The sequence below is a fragment of the Eurosta solidaginis genome, chromosome 5 (assembly GCF_040869045.1).
Source record: "Eurosta solidaginis isolate ZX-2024a chromosome 5, ASM4086904v1, whole genome shotgun sequence".
Taxonomy (NCBI): domain Eukaryota; kingdom Metazoa; phylum Arthropoda; class Insecta; order Diptera; family Tephritidae; genus Eurosta; species Eurosta solidaginis.
Window position 1 is genome coordinate 43,000,347 of NC_090323.1, and position 17,488 is coordinate 43,017,834.

The following is a 17,488-nucleotide window of genomic DNA, read 5'->3' on the forward strand; positions in this document are numbered from 1 at the left end:
TTACTATTGAAAAGCTAGTATTTGGGTGCTTGGTACTAACCGGACTGCGATTGACTTGATATATCCGGTTTGGTAGCCTAGAAGGGACTTAAACAGAGCGTACTTCATATGTTTCGCCATTCCAGCCCCTTGAATTTCGTGTATATCGTCAATATCCGCGGTATAGTTTCATATGAAACGGATGTTCGATGTGTTACCAATACTCATCGAGAACCCTTCTTTTGCTCCACAGGCGGTGGCTATGCTTCAAGCAGGTGTCTGCAATGAAGCTTTCCACAGAAGTTGACTTTCGAGCATATTGTTCCATATTGTAACGAATTTTGGGAAACTCCGCTTATTTCAACCCTTCTGCTAACGTTCGAATCGCTAAACTGTTGAATAAATCACTCCAATATTCAGTATTGAAAACTGTTCTTTATTTAGATTACTTTCGGAGTAGTACAGTTATAATTCAATATAACGTACTTCACAATAGCGTGTGTTAATCAAACTGATTCCTTATTACTCAGCTTGCGCTGCTTTTATACTCTCTGTTGCTTTGTCCGCATATTTCTCCAAAGGTCTAGATGTTTCACCTTCTAGAACTCTTGTATCTCCTGCTTGGTAAGTTACCATCTGTATACATGTATATCTGTAGTCCACGTCTCTCCCATAGCCATATGTGTGTGTATGTGTGAGTAACTACTTCGGCTGATAACTACATATTTGTGTGTGCGCGATATCTCTTCGTCGCCTTCTACATAAGAGTGGCTAGCTTTAATGTGTACATCTACATAAGAGTGGCTGCTGCATGTTTTTGTTGTTACGTAAATATTAACTAACAGCTTAGTGATGCTGATATTCGTCACAATATTTTAAATTCTGAGCATTTACATAGTATTGCATCCTACTTAAGTGGTTTAGAGCTATCTTGGCTACAGATTTGTTCTTGGCCAATGGCTCTCACATTGCCGAGGAGTAGATCCAAAATCTGCTTGACCGATTGATTTGCATCTTTCCAGTAACGTATCTTCAGCTTTTGCCCAATATTTGCATGCGTGTATCTTCAGAACTTAGTTGTAGCCGTGTAGAGCCGTGTAGGACAGTGGGTAGTTTGTTGTGACTTTCCCTCACACTATCCCCTCAATTGCCTTGGTGCTTGGCATAATACCGAAGTTTTGTTTCGTTTAAATACACCAACGTCCTTATAGTCATACCAATAGAAAAAGTATAATAGACAGCAGGACAATTATAAAAATACAATTCATTCTCTATTGGCGACTGTTGGGTTAGTGGGCTGGCTGGTTGCTTAGATAAACAATAGAAAATGAATTAAGTGTGGAAAAACAAAAAGTCAATTGATACTTGATTAAAACGACAATAGGCAATTGGGAGCAGCTAAGCAGGAAAACAATAAGATCAAACAATGGAAAAGGATAAACACACTTATGGCTTTGGTATTGAGAAGCGACCTTTATGTACATTAGGGTGTGTAAAAACGCAATTATTTTGTCCGAACCAGCGCCAATTGGCAACATTTAATTACTTGTAATTTGTTCTCCTCTTACCGCTTTCATTAGAATGGGGTTCTTTATCGCACATCTCATCATTAAGTCTTCTTTGGTAATCGCCTCTACTTACGCGTAGAGCTCACACGCCCTTCGTGGAACTTTTCTCTCGCATACTCCAATAGCCGTCCCATCTGACACTGTCGACGTCGAGGCTAATACGATTAGCGACGTATAGAGCGTAGTTTTTTTGCTGAGAACAGACTTTTCAGTAGGTAGCATTCGTTGATATCTTCGCGTTCCGATTATTTTCACTATTACCGCGAAACAAAATCTTACTAGCTAGTCTTGTTAGCTCACAAACATCCTTCGTTCAAGTTTTCTATCAGGGAGTAGGGGCACAAACTAAAAGTAGAACTTATCGACTGTTTGTTTTTTGAGAAGCTTCCCGGCAATAAACTTTCTTTGCCATCCTGTGAACACCTTCCTCGCTGCACAGTAGTTGTCCGGTCTTCAGATCAGATTTGTTTTCGGTTTTTTTTTTTTTGCTAAGTAGACAGCCAAGTAAAATGGTGATCTTTTTCATGACCAGACCTGTTCCTAAAGACCAGAGAGCCATCAATCTAAGATTCCGATCCAAACATAAAGACAAGTATGATGAACGATTTGTAGAGCGTGATTTCTTTTGCGAGAGAGGACTTTACTTTTCAATTGTCTATTAAGTCCAACGTAGCACCGACCAGCTATTAGGAGTGATACAGCTGTCAGATCTAGAAGAGGCAAGTGGCTTAAGTCCTAGGAAGCTTCTAGTATTTGCCAAGAGGACGGAGTTATTTTATAACATAGGTCCTGGTTTTTGATAGGGTTTTTCAGTTTGGTCATTAAAACAAACTTCTGGTAACACTACGGACTCAATCAGTCTAAGAGAGGTCCTCATGGGCCGACCAGTTCAGCCTAACCTAACCTAACCAACGTAGCACCTCTTGGCAATAGTTATTCTCCGTTTGATTTCTAGCTTGATGAATAATATACAAGCTTATATTTTCGCTGTTAGTGCTGGTTCCCAGAGAGTCGAATTCACATGTCGAATGTTTATCCGTCAGCAGTAATGGGGACCGATCCTCATATCGAAATTTTCTCCAGGATCTTTCGTATAGTGAAGTTATGGTCGATGGTAGATTTACTAGGCCTGAAGCCGCATTGATAAGGTCCAATCAGATCGTTGACTTTAGGCTTCAGTTTTTGCAAAGTACACTAGACAGAAATTTATACGCGATATTAAGCAGGTTTGCGGAATGCCCTTTACCAACTCTCCGCCTCCATGTTTGAACAGCTCGGCGGCGTGTAACCGATCATTACCCAGCGCCTTGTTATTCTTCAGCCGATATATTGTCCTACTTCTACCTAGCTGGGTTCCGGAACGTGTTCCCTCATCAGCGATTGGGATAGCGGGTTCGAGTTCTCCCCCTAGCTATCAACGGTGAAAAGTGGTACCTGTACAACTTACTTAAGCACACTATATACGCCAATTAATCAGGTCAACATTATCGGTACACCAAGAATCTCTGCACCAGTCTTCAAACCCTCCGTCAATCGCCGGATTTTATGGTACAATTTTAGGGCATTATTCCTATCAGCCAGCCCCCAATACGCTCGTACGCAGCGTGGTCCTATAGGAAGCGTCCTTTTTCTTCGGCCCAAACAGAAACCCCCTTTTAAAAACTATGATAGCTCTGCCGAGTCTAGTAGCCGGTACTTTAGCATCGCAGGTTGAGGAAATGAACGAGGAATGTGTATACCCGTTTCTTGTGTCACTGACGAAGCCCAATTTATAAGCCTACGTCTTCGGCAGGCAGTACCCTGTAATAGTTTTTCAGACTTTAGAGTTCCGCGCTTAAGTCCAAGACAAACGGTTTGGGACGAGCATCGTGTGCTGCACCCTACTTCGACAAGTTATCGTTTATTTATTACATTCCATCCCTTCATGGCGGCAACTTTACCTTACTCTTTGTAATACTTGTTTGCAATATACTTCTGGTTGAGGTGTTATGCGAGGTCATAGCCTTATAACTAAATGGGTATACAATATTAATTGCTCTGAAAATTATACACGGATGCCTTTATATGTTCTAGCGCAGCTGAGTATAAACATGTTTTTCGCCAATGTACTAGCACTTACATTGCCGATCCAGTGGAGCTCAAACTGTTGAACTTTAAGTTATTGCATAAAAAGCACTACTTTGACTGTGCTATAAAAGTATAAAAGGTACACGAGCTTTGCAATAATTGAGCTTTCTGTGCTGTTGCCGTTGCGATATAAAACTGAAGGTTATATCTTTCCAGCATTACATTAAGAATTCCATCCAATAAAAGGAGGGCAACTAGGACTCCGGCTGTTCCCGAGAAGATGAGTGATGTGGCGAAGCAGCCACTGACTAGCGCACTGCAAGAATAACTTGCTGGACGGTCAATTAACTGTGTATGGATCCACGTGTGATCAAATTGGAGGATACGATGTCCTTCTGCAGAGTCAGATCCCGAATATACCGACACAGGATTGGACGGTGCTTAAGTACATAGGCCTATGAAAGGTCAGCACTACATCTTCCAAATATTCAAGCAGCCGGAGAATATGGTGTACACGCAACTGCGACTCAAGAAAATAAGGCTGAAGGATAGTAGTCCTGACACATTGGTAACAAAAGAGACCCCCAAAAACCTAAAAAAAGGGGAAAGGGGGGAATGTAGACGTCATGACAAAGGTATTGGAGGGGAACAAACACGGAGAAGTCCTGACGATAACAATCCTTACATGAAAGAAGGCCAAGAGGAGAACGTAGATGTCTCGATGATGGTCTTTGAGTGGGACAAACAGCCCAATGGTGCTGCGAGTCTTATAGGCAGACCTCTAACACTGTTTTTTCTCAGCTTATGTAACAGCTCTCTCTCTCTTAAAGTGTATCAGCATCGTACGGAAACGATTTACTGCTACTTATTTTCTATTTTTCGGATTGAGTTTCAACGGGCTAGAAATCATTGACTTGTTCTTGGCTTTAGTAAACATAAAATTGCAACAACATACATTACGTTACGCCACCCATTTATACATTGAAATGTGTACCTACATAATGGCGATTTGTAGCAAACCAAGCATTATTTAGCCATTTATACCAAGCACCTTCGCCGAGCTCAGCACAATTTTTTAGATACTTGCAGACGAAGACAAATTTCCATTTGACCATTGACAAAACAAGAGTTGTCAGTAAGCGAGCAAGAATACTTTGCAATTTCGCGCCGCGGTGTTGATATCGGTGACAGTGTAAATAAAATCAAAACGAAGATGAAAATTTCAGTGACGATACAGATCTCATATTCAATTGCATTCCATTACTTCCTCAGTATATTGATAATAGAATCACAAATCCACACAAACAGTGCTTGGGACTTAGCGCAAACTGGGCTAAGAGATCCCTATCGTGTACGGCACCTTTCTGTTCAGCACACACGTGTCTTTCTGTGTATTAGCACAAAACGTGAGTCATTTCCGTCTTTGATCGCCACCAATTGGCCTGGAAGTTTTGTGCCTTTACAGACTGTCATTTATCCGGAAAGAAAGGCCCATGCGAATGGTATTCGAAGTAATTGTGAATTGATACAGAAAGCTATTTGGACGCAAGTAGATAGCTTGGGACGTTTGTGGGTGTTGGATGCCGGTTGGGAGGATGTTAAATCGAATATAACGCATGTTTGTCCACCAAAATTGTTAGTTTATGATTTGCTACGATATGATGCTGAGGTATGTGGGATGTAATTAGTGAAAATTGAGTGCTGAATGTGAACAACCCAAGTATAACCATTAAAATTGATATCATAGTAAAGAAGTAGTGAACTGTGGCCCATAGACCATAGTCATCAGCACTCAGAAAACCGAAAATTATGCTTGTGCTAGTTGAAATGCAAAGTTCAAATGTTCGATCCAGTCCCTTAAGTCTGTAAATTACTCCATTGGTTTAAAGACGTTTGCCCGTGAGGACTTCAGCACTGAGCGCCTGAAGTAATCGATAAATTGGTTCTCAGGGAAGATTTATGGAACGAGGGTTAATTGACGAACTGTGTTGATCACTGCGTTGTAGGAGAAACGGTCGAAAGGGATTCAAGGAGTTGATAAGGGGATTCAAATAAGCGCAATACAAAGCTTTTTAACTTCAAAGCTTCCGCAACCCTACTGTCAACCTCACCTACGCGAGGGGAATCCTGTTGCAAATATGAATGTATTATACACATGTTAAGCAGGCGAGGCTCTGGCGACCCCAAGTTCTTCATGGCCCTAGGGGTGGGGGGACGGCATGGCCCAGAAGGTTTAATGTGGTCATATTAATCGTTCCCGAGATGGTCGGGCTAGTACCTTTATGGTGCTTTGTTACGGAACGTACCGGATCTGTATCCGGCAAAGAACAATCAACATCGATAAAACTCCTCAAAACCTTCGGGGAGTGTCTTCATCGTTAATACAACAACAGAGAGGGTCGAGCTACCCCAGTGCTCCCAAATGGCTTATGTTACGGCTAAAATTCCAAATTAATGTTGATCATAATGCCGTCCACCCCCAGAGCGAATTAAAGCAGCACGGCTACGCTGGCTATGCCATGTTTTCGAATGAAAGATGTTCCAGCCTAAATGGTGTCCTCTTCGACACTTATCAATGGAAGTAGGTCATCTACTCAAACAGACTGGCGCGCTTTGTTAAATGATCTACACGAAAAGAAGAGATTTTTTGCAAGTGGCCAGTCTGAGCTGCAGTACAAATCCTGTTAAAAGTTTTGAACATAATACGTCGTGGGTTATTTCCTGACTGTCGTCTTCCCACTCTAACTAGCCAAGAAACGTATGATCGCTGGCTTTCTAGCGGCCATTTGGAACCGAGAGTACATAAGTCGTGTTCTACTTGAACTCTATAGAAATCAATCGTTCTGGTCATTCACGCGATGAAGGGCAATCAGAAGCATTCCCAACTTTCTTATATTTCGACGCACGGACTCATGCATCTATGAAGACGCTGGCGTTCAAATAACCGCCATGAATTGAAAAAGAAACCTCAGAGTGGATAGAGGTAGCATGCACATTAGCCAATAGCACTTTCGAACCGCAGTTGTACATATTATGAGTTGATGAAAGCACTTAATTTTCCTCTTACGTTCATCTTCACAGGTTTTACGCATCGACTGCAGCACCTACCTTACACCCAAGCTCGCCGAAAGCGTTATAGTTAAATTAGGCACACGTACGGAGCCTTGTAAAGTTGAAAAATATCTCTTCTTTCTACTACCCGACGATGCACACATACACGCTTACGATATAATTGAACAAAAATGGCATCGACGCGCGCTACTTAGTCGCAAATTTCATGGCATCATCGAAGAGCAGTTTCCAATTAAGCCAATTGACATAACATTCGGTCAACAAAATGAATTATTAGTTGCTGATGCGGATGGCAAGCTGTATGCAACGGCAAATGCACAATTAAAAATGAAATTGCAAAATAGGGGGAACGAAATCATAAATACAAACGAATTGAATACACAGCAGAAATATGGTGTGCCTGAGATAAATAACAAATCGAATGCCATTGAGCTGGAATTGTTAGGCAGTTTGCTTGGACCCAGCAGAAGTATGCTAATGGAGATGGGTACGGGACGTCTTTTTTATGTTGTGCCTAAATATGGCGCAATTGTGCGTAGCAATTATCATCGCAATATGATGGCGGAAGATAATGAAATTATCTATATTACATCAAATAATATACAACAAATATTCTTTGGTAGAGAAGGTGCAGTATGGTTGCTAACAGATCGACTGCTGCAACCGAAAGACCGTTGCTTCGGAAATATTTAAATATTGTGCGTGGAGCGTTGATGTGGAGTAGTGCTTAAATAAGTATTTAATAAAATATAGGTAATTGTACTTAAAATACGGCTTTGCAACAACATTTTTGGGAAGGGTGTGGTGGTTTGTTTTTAACTCGAGTTGAAAACAAAACACTTTTTTAATATTTTTTATGATTAAGATATTTACTTTAAAAAGGTTTTTTTTTTTAATTCAGATATTTGTTTTATCAATTACACAACAGATCGTTTGTTTTGCTATTTTTACGAGTTTTTCTACATATACAGATGTATGTTAAATATTTATGTATGTTGTAAATTGATGTACATATGTGGTGTATTACTTGCGATACAATGTTTGTTGTGATAGATAGAAATGGGCAAAATTCATATATATTGTTTACAAAATTTTTCTTTTCTCTTTCTTCAAATTCAAGTAATATTAGATGGCCATATTTTGCATTTTTTAAATAGTGTTTAAATATTATCTAGCCAAAAATGACAATATAAAATTACATTAAAATTTAAAAAAATTTTTTTTTAAATTTATTTGTGAAAAAGTACTCAAAAAGATTACAAAAATGTTTAGGTAAGGTGCCGTAAACTGCAGCATACGAATAATATAGGATTTTTTCTTTTATTTTCGAAAATAACATGAAAAAGTCGAAAACGCATTCACTGCAGCTATATAGGTGCATTTTAGGCAGAAAATAATTTTAATTTTGTTTGTAACATTCTCTGTAACTGCTGTTATCATGAATACTTGCATTCATTTCATGCCGCACTTAAAAGTAGTTACAAAACGCTTGCAGTGATTATAACGTAAGTATGTATAAATTCATTCCCTTCAAAGCTTTAACATAAATGTGTGTAAATCGATGTGTTGTTTAACTTTTCCTTTTTCTTGGTTACACACTAAATTCATTCAATTTCGTATTGTTTGTTTATTTAAATAATCCATTAAAGCATGCAAACGCTTTTTAATATTCTTCTGATCGTCAAGCGTACAGCCCAACAATGCACTTTCAAATTTCTTATCCACTGGGCCAGCATCCATATCGATACCGTATTCATATGATGCAGACGCTTCAGCTGCACTGCAGCAAGCATTCATGTATTGCTGGCAACATTGACGTGACATAACTGGATCGCCCATAGTTATCATCATATCGATGAGTTCGTTGATTTGACTTAGAGCATCTTCTTGTGAACGATCACGTACCGTATGCACCATTAACTCGACGGTGGAGAGACGCGCATTTACGCGGTGTATATAGCAAAAAATTTCCTCGCGTTCAGCTAGAAAATTTGTATTTGTTTATTAGTAAGATTATAATTGCATTTGTTCAACTTTTTTCTGTTCATATACCTTCCATCATTGACTGCAACATATCATGACTCCTTATTAAATCAATAGACATATGCAAAAAGTCTTTTTTCTCCTGTAAGCACAACGCATCCTTACGGAATTTTTCAACACGCGCATCCAATTGATCTAACACTGAAACAAATCTATAATGGAAAGTAAAAAAATATTAAAATAGATTGGCGTGCAACTAAAATAATTAAGAATATATGTAATTTGGAAATATCAACATGTTATACAACGTTACAATTGAGTATAAGTGCAGAAATTATATAAATAAAAAATTACCTTTCGTTAAGATTAATGGGCCTGTTTGGCAAATTTTGTTTAAATTGATGGTAGGTAGATATATATTGTTTACGATGAGATAATGAAGTATTTGGTTTTTAATTGTTTGTTGGTAGTTATGACGGTGGTTGTTTAATTGGTTGAATGGGTAGTAAGTAGTACATCGAGTTACGTGTTACATAAAGTAAAATAAAAAGAAAATAAATATTTAGTTAATACCACTATTAAAATATTGTTACTAATTTGATTTTCTCTCTATATATATAGTGTGAGGTATGAGATGCAAATTATATCTAAAATACTTTGTGATAAAGAGGATAAAGTAGAATAAGAGATGCCGACACGACCCCCAGCGGGTCAGAATATACCCGCGGTGGGTATGCCTGTCGTAAGAGGCGACGAAAATACCAGATTCAAGGGGCTGTGTAGCGCAACCCTTTCAGGTTGCCAGCGCAATATATAGCTTCTCCAAACCCAATTGTCAACGTCACCTATCTGTGGCGAACCCTGTTTCACTAACAGAGGAGGCTCTGACGACCCCAAGCTCCTCATGGAACTTGGGGATGGGGAGGGAGGGATGGCCTGAAGGTTTAATGTGGCCATATAAATCGTTCGCGAGATGGTCGGGCTAGCAACTTAATTGTGCTGTGTTGTGCTGTGTTACCGGAGCGTACCGGACCTGTATCCGGCAAAGGACCATCACATCGGTAACACTCTCCAAAGCCTTTGGGGAGTAACCTTATCGCTACAACAACAACAACAACCCAGCAAACACAGTTTCTAACGTTAGAGAAATATTGTAATTTTACATTAGAATTATAATGTAGTTCTCTAATGCATTTCGAATCGAAAACTAGGTTAGAGAACTAGGTTAGAATTCGACGGTGAAACGATTCGAATAACACTAGAAGTGCGATGTTATGAATATTGTCACAGTTATCGATTATTTGCACGACATGATCACTCATTCTTAGTGTTATACAAACAAAGTAAAAATAGTGGACATATTACAAGTTGCAAAATAAGTTTTTTATGTATAATAATAAATATTGTGATACTAAGTGAAAATGAATCAAAAAAAAATTAAATAAGGAAAGCGAGCAGATTATTGAAGTGCTATTTGAATGGCAATAAGAAAACGCTTCCTCATCCGTACCTCAAACCAACGCTGAGCTCAATCTTTAAGTACGGTTTGATTTTTTATTATAATAGAAAAAGCCTTTGAAATATGTTCATTCTTAATACATAAGATTATAACCAAATAAACGTATTTGATATAATAAAACAATGAAAATTTCGCTGATTTTAAATAATTTAACTTAATTGCGCATCACTTCAAAATTCTCATTAGAAACTCATCAGAACTTTTCGTTAGAATTCGATTAGAATTCTAACTCTTTTCTCGATATCGAGAACGAAGTCCCCTTTTTGTCGAGAATGCTATAATTCGCCACAGTTTCGCAAATCGTCCTCTAACATTCTACCTTAGAGAAATACATTAGAATTCGATTCGTCTTCTAATCGTTTTCTAACCTAAATGTTTGTTGGGAACAACAGATACCGACATGTTGCTTTTTGCAGAATTTTATTTGCCGAGTCGCTGACTGAATATGGGTTGAACTGGAAAATTGCTTTTTTAAATACGTTCCAAGAATTTATGCAAAAGTATATTGTGATTTTTGGAAAGAGTATAAATTAGTTAATTAATGCAATCCCTCAAAAAAGACTCAACTACACCAGAAAAGCGTTTAAAAGGCAATTTCCCTCTTATTCTATTTTATCCTTTTGCTTCTGAAGCTCATGAGCTTTACATTTAAGAGCCAGTTACATAAGTAGGAAGATTGAACACTGTTTTTTAAAATTAAATATTACCAAGTTTATTCATACAATATCATTTGCGTTGGTATAAATGATTGAAAATATTCTTCTTCCTTATAATGCTGAACATTCAAAAGGAAATGTGCTAGCTTTCTTTGCGAATGAATTGTACTAATATTTCAAGTAAAGAGCGATACAAGCTAATCTTCTGAAAGTCCAAGTTTTTTTAAATTATGTAGTTATTTTTGAAACTTTTGATACTAGCAGCGGATTTATAATTAAAAAATCGACGATGCAACCTAATGTTAATTTAAAAAAAGACATGAAATCATTTGCCCATATTCATAGGCGGTCAGTAGTTGTTGTTGTAGTGAAAACAACAACGGTCAATGGTCATCAAACTAAGTACCTTTTTTATTTACATTTCGAAAGACACCAAAAATATTCTAAAATATTCTAAATTACGCTATTTAATAGAACAAATAGCATAATACTACATTACATAGACATGTTTATTAATAAACTTTATAGGAACTCTGGCTCATTGTGCAGGTTTAAACACGCTACCATAACTAACCCCCTGTTTATGGTTCCTTATAAGGCAGTAAGAAAACGAAAGTGTGCTCTGAGCTTTACTTTGTACGAGTTCCCAGCTACTAAATAGCTCACAACATTTAAGTCTTTATTTAGTTTTTTTGTTTTTTTTTTTTTTTTTGCTTACGCCTACACGATATAACGATTTATCATTTCCTAGCGCGTCGTGCAAATTAGATGAATAAGCAGTTGCGAAAACAAAGTGATTTCCAAAATGATTTTAAATAAATAATTTATGTAACAACAATTCATCTATGCATATAGTAAGTACGAGGGTTGCTAAGGAAGTTTTGACATAAACAATACAGTGACACACTCAAACGAGTACAATATCAGATGTTTAAAGCATCAAAAGCGTTGAACTCACATCTTACTTAGGATAAGTAGAGAAACTAAGTAATAATAATAGACATCAGCATTGTGCCATGAATGAGCCATCAATTAAATGTTTTGATTAATAAAATGATATTGTATGAGATGTTTTTTCAATTTCCAATATTTTTTAAAACATTTCCGGAAAACAAATATTTATTATCGTTAAAACGTCTAGTTTGTTGATATTTATGATTATTGCACGACCAGCCTTTTAAGCTACTTGTTATTTTTATATGTATGTACTCAAATTTATTCTGTATGAATTCTATTCTGTAAATTTTATCTAATATTAATTTGCTCTATTGTTGTCAATTTCATAAATACACGTGTGCCCCCAACTAAGTAAATAGCTCCTTCATGAGTACGTTGTGTGAGGTCTTTTTGAGATTCTTATAAGAATTCATATACATTTCAACTTATGCTTACTTCTAAGTTTGAATTGAAATTGTCAAGCAGGTAATTAGGTAGGTTGAACTGGCCGGTCTATGAGGACCTCACATAGACTGATTGAGTCCGTAGTGTTACCAGAGTTTTGTTTTAACGACCAAACTGAAAAACCCTAAAAAAAACCAGGACCTGTTATAAAATAACTCCGTCCTCATGGCAAATACTAGAAGCTTCCTAGGACTTAAGCCACTTGCTGCTTCTAGATCTGACAGCTGTATCACTCCTAATAGCTGGAGTCTTAGCCTGGCAAGTGCAGGGCACGAGCACAGAACGTGCTCTATCGTTTCCTCCTCCAACCCGCACTTCCTACATCTGCTATCACTGACCACGCCTAATTTAAAGGCATGTGACGCCAGAAGGCAGTGTCCAGTCAGAATACCCGTCATGAGTCTACAGTCCTCTCTTTTTAATGATAGAAGCAACTGTGTTAGTCTAAGGTTGTAAGACCTATACATAATCTTCGACACTTTACAGCCTCGCGCTTGAACCCACGCCTTTCCCGCTTGGTCGATCATGTGCACCTCTCGCCATCGCTTAATCTCGCCCAATCTAATTGGGACATCTACGGAGCAAGCTTCAAGGGATGCGCCCTTTTTAGCGAGTTCGTCCGCTTTTTTATTCCCATCTATTCCCATATGCCCTGGGATCCAATATAGATGTATGCTTCTCCCTGTCCCGATTCTCTCCAGAGACTGCTTACACTCTAACACGCATTTAGATGCTGTGCTATGCGAGATTATTGCGTTAATTGCTGCTTGACTGTCAATATAAAAGTTAACACGGTTGCAGCTTAAGCTATTCTCTTCCAGGGTTTCTACTGCTTTGGTTACGGCTAATATTTCCGCTTGGAAAACGCTACAGTAATCCGGCAGCATGTGGGATCTGCTTATTTCGGGATCAGAGCAGTATACCGCAGACCCTACTCCTTCCACTACTTTGGAACCATCGGTGTACACATGTATCGCCTATCAATATGTAAGAATTACCGCCTAACCCAGCGGGTCAGGGGTTTAGAATATACCCGCGGTAGGTATGCCTGTCGTAAGAGGCGACTAAAATACCGGATTGGCTTGAAGGTTTAATGTGGCCATATAAATCGTTCCCGAGATGGTCGGGCCAGCACCTTAATGATGCTGTGTTACCGGAGCGTACCGGATCTGTAAACGGCAAAGGACCATCACATCGATCACTCCCTAAACCTTCGGGGAGCAACCGTATCGCTACAACAACAACAACAACAACATGTATCGCCTAGTCCGCCATTTGCGCACCCTTGCGCCAACCGTCCACCTCTATTGTGGCCTTAAGACCTCCCTCGAAGCGCAGATAGGGAATCGTGTATTCTGTTCGTCTGTGATTGATGACGATATGCTACTATGGCCATATGGTCGGCGCTCAAGCTGCCCCGAGGCACCGAGCCTCATTGCGGTCGTTAAGGCTTTGTTCTTTGCTACCAGGTCTACAGGTGGGATGTGCAGAATGGCATACAGTGCAGCCGTCGGGGTTGTTTTCAGGGCTCCCGTAATGCTAAGCATCGATAGTCTGCATACCCCCTCTAATTTTTTGAGGTATGTTGTTTTTTGTGTGACTTTCCACCAAACAAGAACTCCATAGTATAGAATAGGGCTTACAATCGCTGTAAAAACCTAATGAGAAAGAGAGGGCGATAGGCGCCACGTACACCCCAGCATTCTTTTACATGCATAGAGTGCCGTTGAGGCCTTCTTGACCCTCTCCTCCACGTTGAGCTTCCATGACAGCTTATGTCTAGGATGAATCCTTGATGTGCAAGGTTTCTCCTGTAAGGTCACCTCTCCTAACTTAGGCCTGGTCCAATTTGGGACCTTGTACCTCTTTGGCGGGTAATTAAATATTGTTTAAATATTATTTTAAAATTGATGACTGCATATGTTATTTATATCGTAAATTATATCTTTGAATTAAGTGTCTGTATATTTGGTCTGTATAATTGTTTAATTTGTAGACTGATAAATAAATAAATATAACTAATGCCCTGGTACCAAGCTTTTTTCCACTGTAGAAATGTAACGAAATACAAGAAAAGCACTTTGTGTGTAGCACATCAAGACATAATTAGCAGCCCACGTACGCTACACTAGACATTTTCAGTTAACTAAATATATATTTCAATAACTTTGTTTAAATACACTTTGTTTAATAACCACCTGTCCAATGCTTTACTGTAATCAACATGTCCATAACTCTGCGTATGTGCATCTGTACCACCAGCGTCGATACCACTAAAATGACGTGGCGACTCCGCTGAGCTGCCATGACCACCAATCGATGATGATGATGAAGAGGCGCGAGCAGCGCTGCTTGCGTTCTCATGTAAACCTTGTAAATAATCGAAATTCATTGAGGATTCCGATTGTAAGCTTATTGGATTATCTGAATACTCCTGTGGTGGTGGCACAGGAGTTGAATCAATGTCCATATCTTCACCCTGAGACGTGGTGAGAGCTATTATGCGTGTAACGCTTGTTAATGCAAAAAGTTGAATGAAAAGATGATGTGATTCGTAAATTGCTCACCACCGGCAGCGCTTGTGTAAATCTTTATTTTGATTGTTAGATTTATTCTGATTTAATTTTGTTTTACTATTTTCGTTGATATTATGCTACGTTTGTTTGTTACTGGTATGAGTTTAAATGTGGAACACGTACTATCTTTTCCACCGCTATTTACACAAACTGTTGAGTTCGGTTTGACTTTTGAGCGCTCGTTATATATGTATATTTATTATAAGTTTTTAGGTAAAAAAAAATTCTGTAAAGATATATAGAAATAAACATTCGTTAATCTTTAATTACCTATCAGCAGGGCAAAGTGATAGCGACGGCAGTGGTAGAAGTGACATGTCGTCATTATATGCATGTATCGCGCCCGATTGCATTGTAGCTGCGCCAGGATGTGAGCGGTGGACGGTGGAGAAGGAGGCAGAATTTGTTTGAACCGCTGCTGCTGCTGTGTTTGTTGTATTATTATGATTAAATAAAGCATCCCAATATGCATGTGCGCCCGCTGCTCGCTCGGCCGGACCACGCATTTGCTGTACGTTTTCCTCTTCAACTATATTATCAAGTCGACGGCGTTTACGCAACATGCTGAGGAAGTTATTGAACATTATGCGTTTCTTACCACGATTTTCGGACGGTTTTGTCTTTTATTATTTCATCGGGTGCGCTTACACAAAAACAAGTCACACAAATACTTATAACTAAATAATTTACAAAGGCTGGAGCATTTGGGAAGGAGAATGCACGCACACTTAACCCTTGCATGAGTTAACATTTTTATTTTCCACCTTCGGATTATTAATACTGATGTCAAGACGCGGCTTGACACCTCTCGATTTTTTTGGTACCGTATTAGTAGTCGACCCCTTAACTTGACTTTTACCCAAAGCAGAATTTGAATATTAAATAGTTCACCTGTTTTCTAGGTAATTATTTAAATTAATTTTAGTTAAACTACAGACGTTCAATGTATATAAATTATATAATATAATGGATACTTGTTTTTGTTTTTTGCTGTATTATGACACACACGCAGCGTGAACATTCGAGATCAATGCCATGGCCGGCCCATAAAAGGAAAGGCTTTGAGCCAAATTTATCATTTTCTTTCTAATGCTCATGAACTTTAATATTTTCCTTATCTCGTACAATTAAACGGCAATTATTTTTATTTTTTCGAATTCACACCAGCAAGAGCCATAAATTATGTTTACTCAACCGCGAAACCACTAAAGAATTCTAGAAATTATCAGCGAGCAACACACACGTTTCTAGAACATCAATTTACACACGTTCAAATTGTCAGATTTTCAATACATTTTTTCGCACAATTTTCCGCGCTCAGTATGGTCCACTTATTTTTTATGTTTTTTCTAGAAAGAAGCTGATTACATTGATTATGCTTGTTCTGCCTTCTCCACTTCCTCCTGTTACAACAGCTGCTTGTTTTGCTTTTCTTCTACTGCAGCTGTCATATCAATTTTTATTTTATTTATTGGCGGGCGGGCGCGATACAAGCATATGACTAATACTTGTATGAACGAATGCAAGAACAGATGTAAGTTACCTGTATGCCGTGTGGGGGCGCAGTTCACAGGGATTACCTACACTGTTGGTTGGTGTTCCAGTTAAATTTGCTCACCGTCTTTTACGTCTCTGCAATAATTGACTTACTCCGTATACACTCAATCGTTAAAGTGGTACTTCAACAACGATTGGACAAGTATTTATTTCAATTGTAGATTTCCTCAATTAAAACTTGCTACAGTGTTACTTTTTGCTACTTCTGTTTGCTGTTGTCTTCTTATAACTGATTCACAACTTTTTCTGTGTCGGGATGGGGACTGCGTAATACAAGTCGTTAGCGCAAAAAGACCAAAACCACAGTACCAAGCCGGTTCACTAATAACTTTGTCCTTGTTCGTAATTTGGCTTATAAGTATTGCTGCTTTTGTTGCATTTTATCTTGTTTTATAATTTGTTTCCAGTTTTTTCACAAAAGTGTTTGTTTTTGCTAATTTTTCGATTTTTTCATTGGGAAACTCAAAATTTATGAGTAGAAAAATTTTTTCACTGTTATTCGTTTGATGACCAGCTCGGCATTGCCAGATGCAAGCACCATCCGTATTCATAGTTGCCACTTTAGTCCATTTGGACCAAAACTGGTAATTTCCAACACCAGCTTGGCAGTAAAGATTTTGATATATTTTTCCTTTTTCGCTGAGGTAAAAATGGAGAATACGTCCCGAAACTTGGTCGATTAAACTGCCCTTAATTGCAATTGATATCCACCAGCCCACACATAATCTTCCATATACAATTGTTATCTACATATGTGTTATACGCCAGTTACTCGGCTGAAGTATCCTTGCGCCAATTATCAATTTGCACAAGGATTTGCCCCGAGAACTATTTGCGCAGAGAACTGCGCTAAAATCAAAACGATTTTGATATTTACGCATGCCTGAAAATATCGCATATGCTTTTTTCTTCGTGTGTGGTGCATGATAATATAACATTCTGATTATATAACATCAGTAATTGTTGCTTAGAAATGTTAATATCGAAGGCGTAAGGACCATCTCTAGCTTGTAAAAGGAATTCACATAAATTCAATAATACATAATAATTTTTTATAAAATTAAAACACATTTCATTTGTTGCGCTAGTTGAAAAATGAATATTGCGCAG

General features: G+C 38.4%; 2 protein-coding genes across 8 annotated transcripts; one reads left to right on the forward strand and one right to left on the reverse strand.

Moving 5' to 3' along the window:
- Window positions 1-4,717: 4,717 nt before the first annotated feature.
- yellow-k (L-dopachrome tautomerase yellow-k) lies at window positions 4,718-10,281 on the forward strand. The gene is made up of 2 exons (XM_067789901.1): window positions 4,718-5,283; window positions 6,696-10,281. Exons 1-2 carry the CDS (start codon window positions 4,828-4,830, stop codon window positions 7,377-7,379), a joined length of 1,140 nt encoding a protein of 379 aa, XP_067646002.1. The 5' UTR covers window positions 4,718-4,827; the 3' UTR covers window positions 7,380-10,281.
- LOC137253274 (BAG family molecular chaperone regulator 2) lies at window positions 7,403-16,884 on the reverse strand. 7 transcript variants are annotated; one of them, XM_067789907.1, is made up of 5 exons: window positions 16,472-16,884; window positions 14,444-15,047; window positions 9,024-9,044; window positions 8,739-8,881; window positions 7,403-8,668 (listed from the first exon to the last, which is right to left on the reverse strand). In XM_067789907.1, exons 2-5 carry the CDS (start codon window positions 14,713-14,715, stop codon window positions 8,295-8,297), a joined length of 810 nt encoding a protein of 269 aa, XP_067646008.1. In that variant the 5' UTR covers window positions 14,716-15,047; window positions 16,472-16,884; the 3' UTR covers window positions 7,403-8,294. The 7 variants fall into 7 exon arrangements, with proteins under 7 accessions (XP_067646008.1, XP_067646007.1, XP_067646006.1 ...); XM_067789906.1 differs by having other exon boundaries at window positions 16,440-16,884; XM_067789905.1 differs by having other exon boundaries at window positions 16,406-16,884.
- Between the last annotated feature and the right edge of the window lie 604 nt (window positions 16,885-17,488).

What these genes read in the sequence shown, in the direction of transcription:
- yellow-k (XM_067789901.1), top strand. Translation starts at nt 4,828, where the DNA reads ATGAAAATTTCAGTGACGATACAGATCTCATATTCAATTGCATTCCAT. An exon ending in TGCTACGATATGATGCTGAG is followed by an intron (nt 5,284 to 6,695) that starts GTATGTGGGATG and finishes TCATCTTCACAG; the next exon opens with GTTTTACGCATCGACTGCAG.
- LOC137253274 (XM_067789902.1), bottom strand. Translation starts at nt 15,405, where the DNA reads ATGTTCAATAACTTCCTCAGCATGTTGCGTAAACGCCGTCGACTTGAT. An exon ending in TCACTTTGCCCTGCTGATAG is followed by an intron (nt 9,045 to 15,091) that starts GTAATTAAAGAT and finishes TTTGCCAAACAG; the next exon opens with GCCCATTAATCTTAACGAAA. An exon ending in CCCATTAATCTTAACGAAAG is followed by an intron (nt 8,882 to 9,023) that starts GTAATTTTTTAT and finishes TTTCCATTATAG; the next exon opens with ATTTGTTTCAGTGTTAGATC.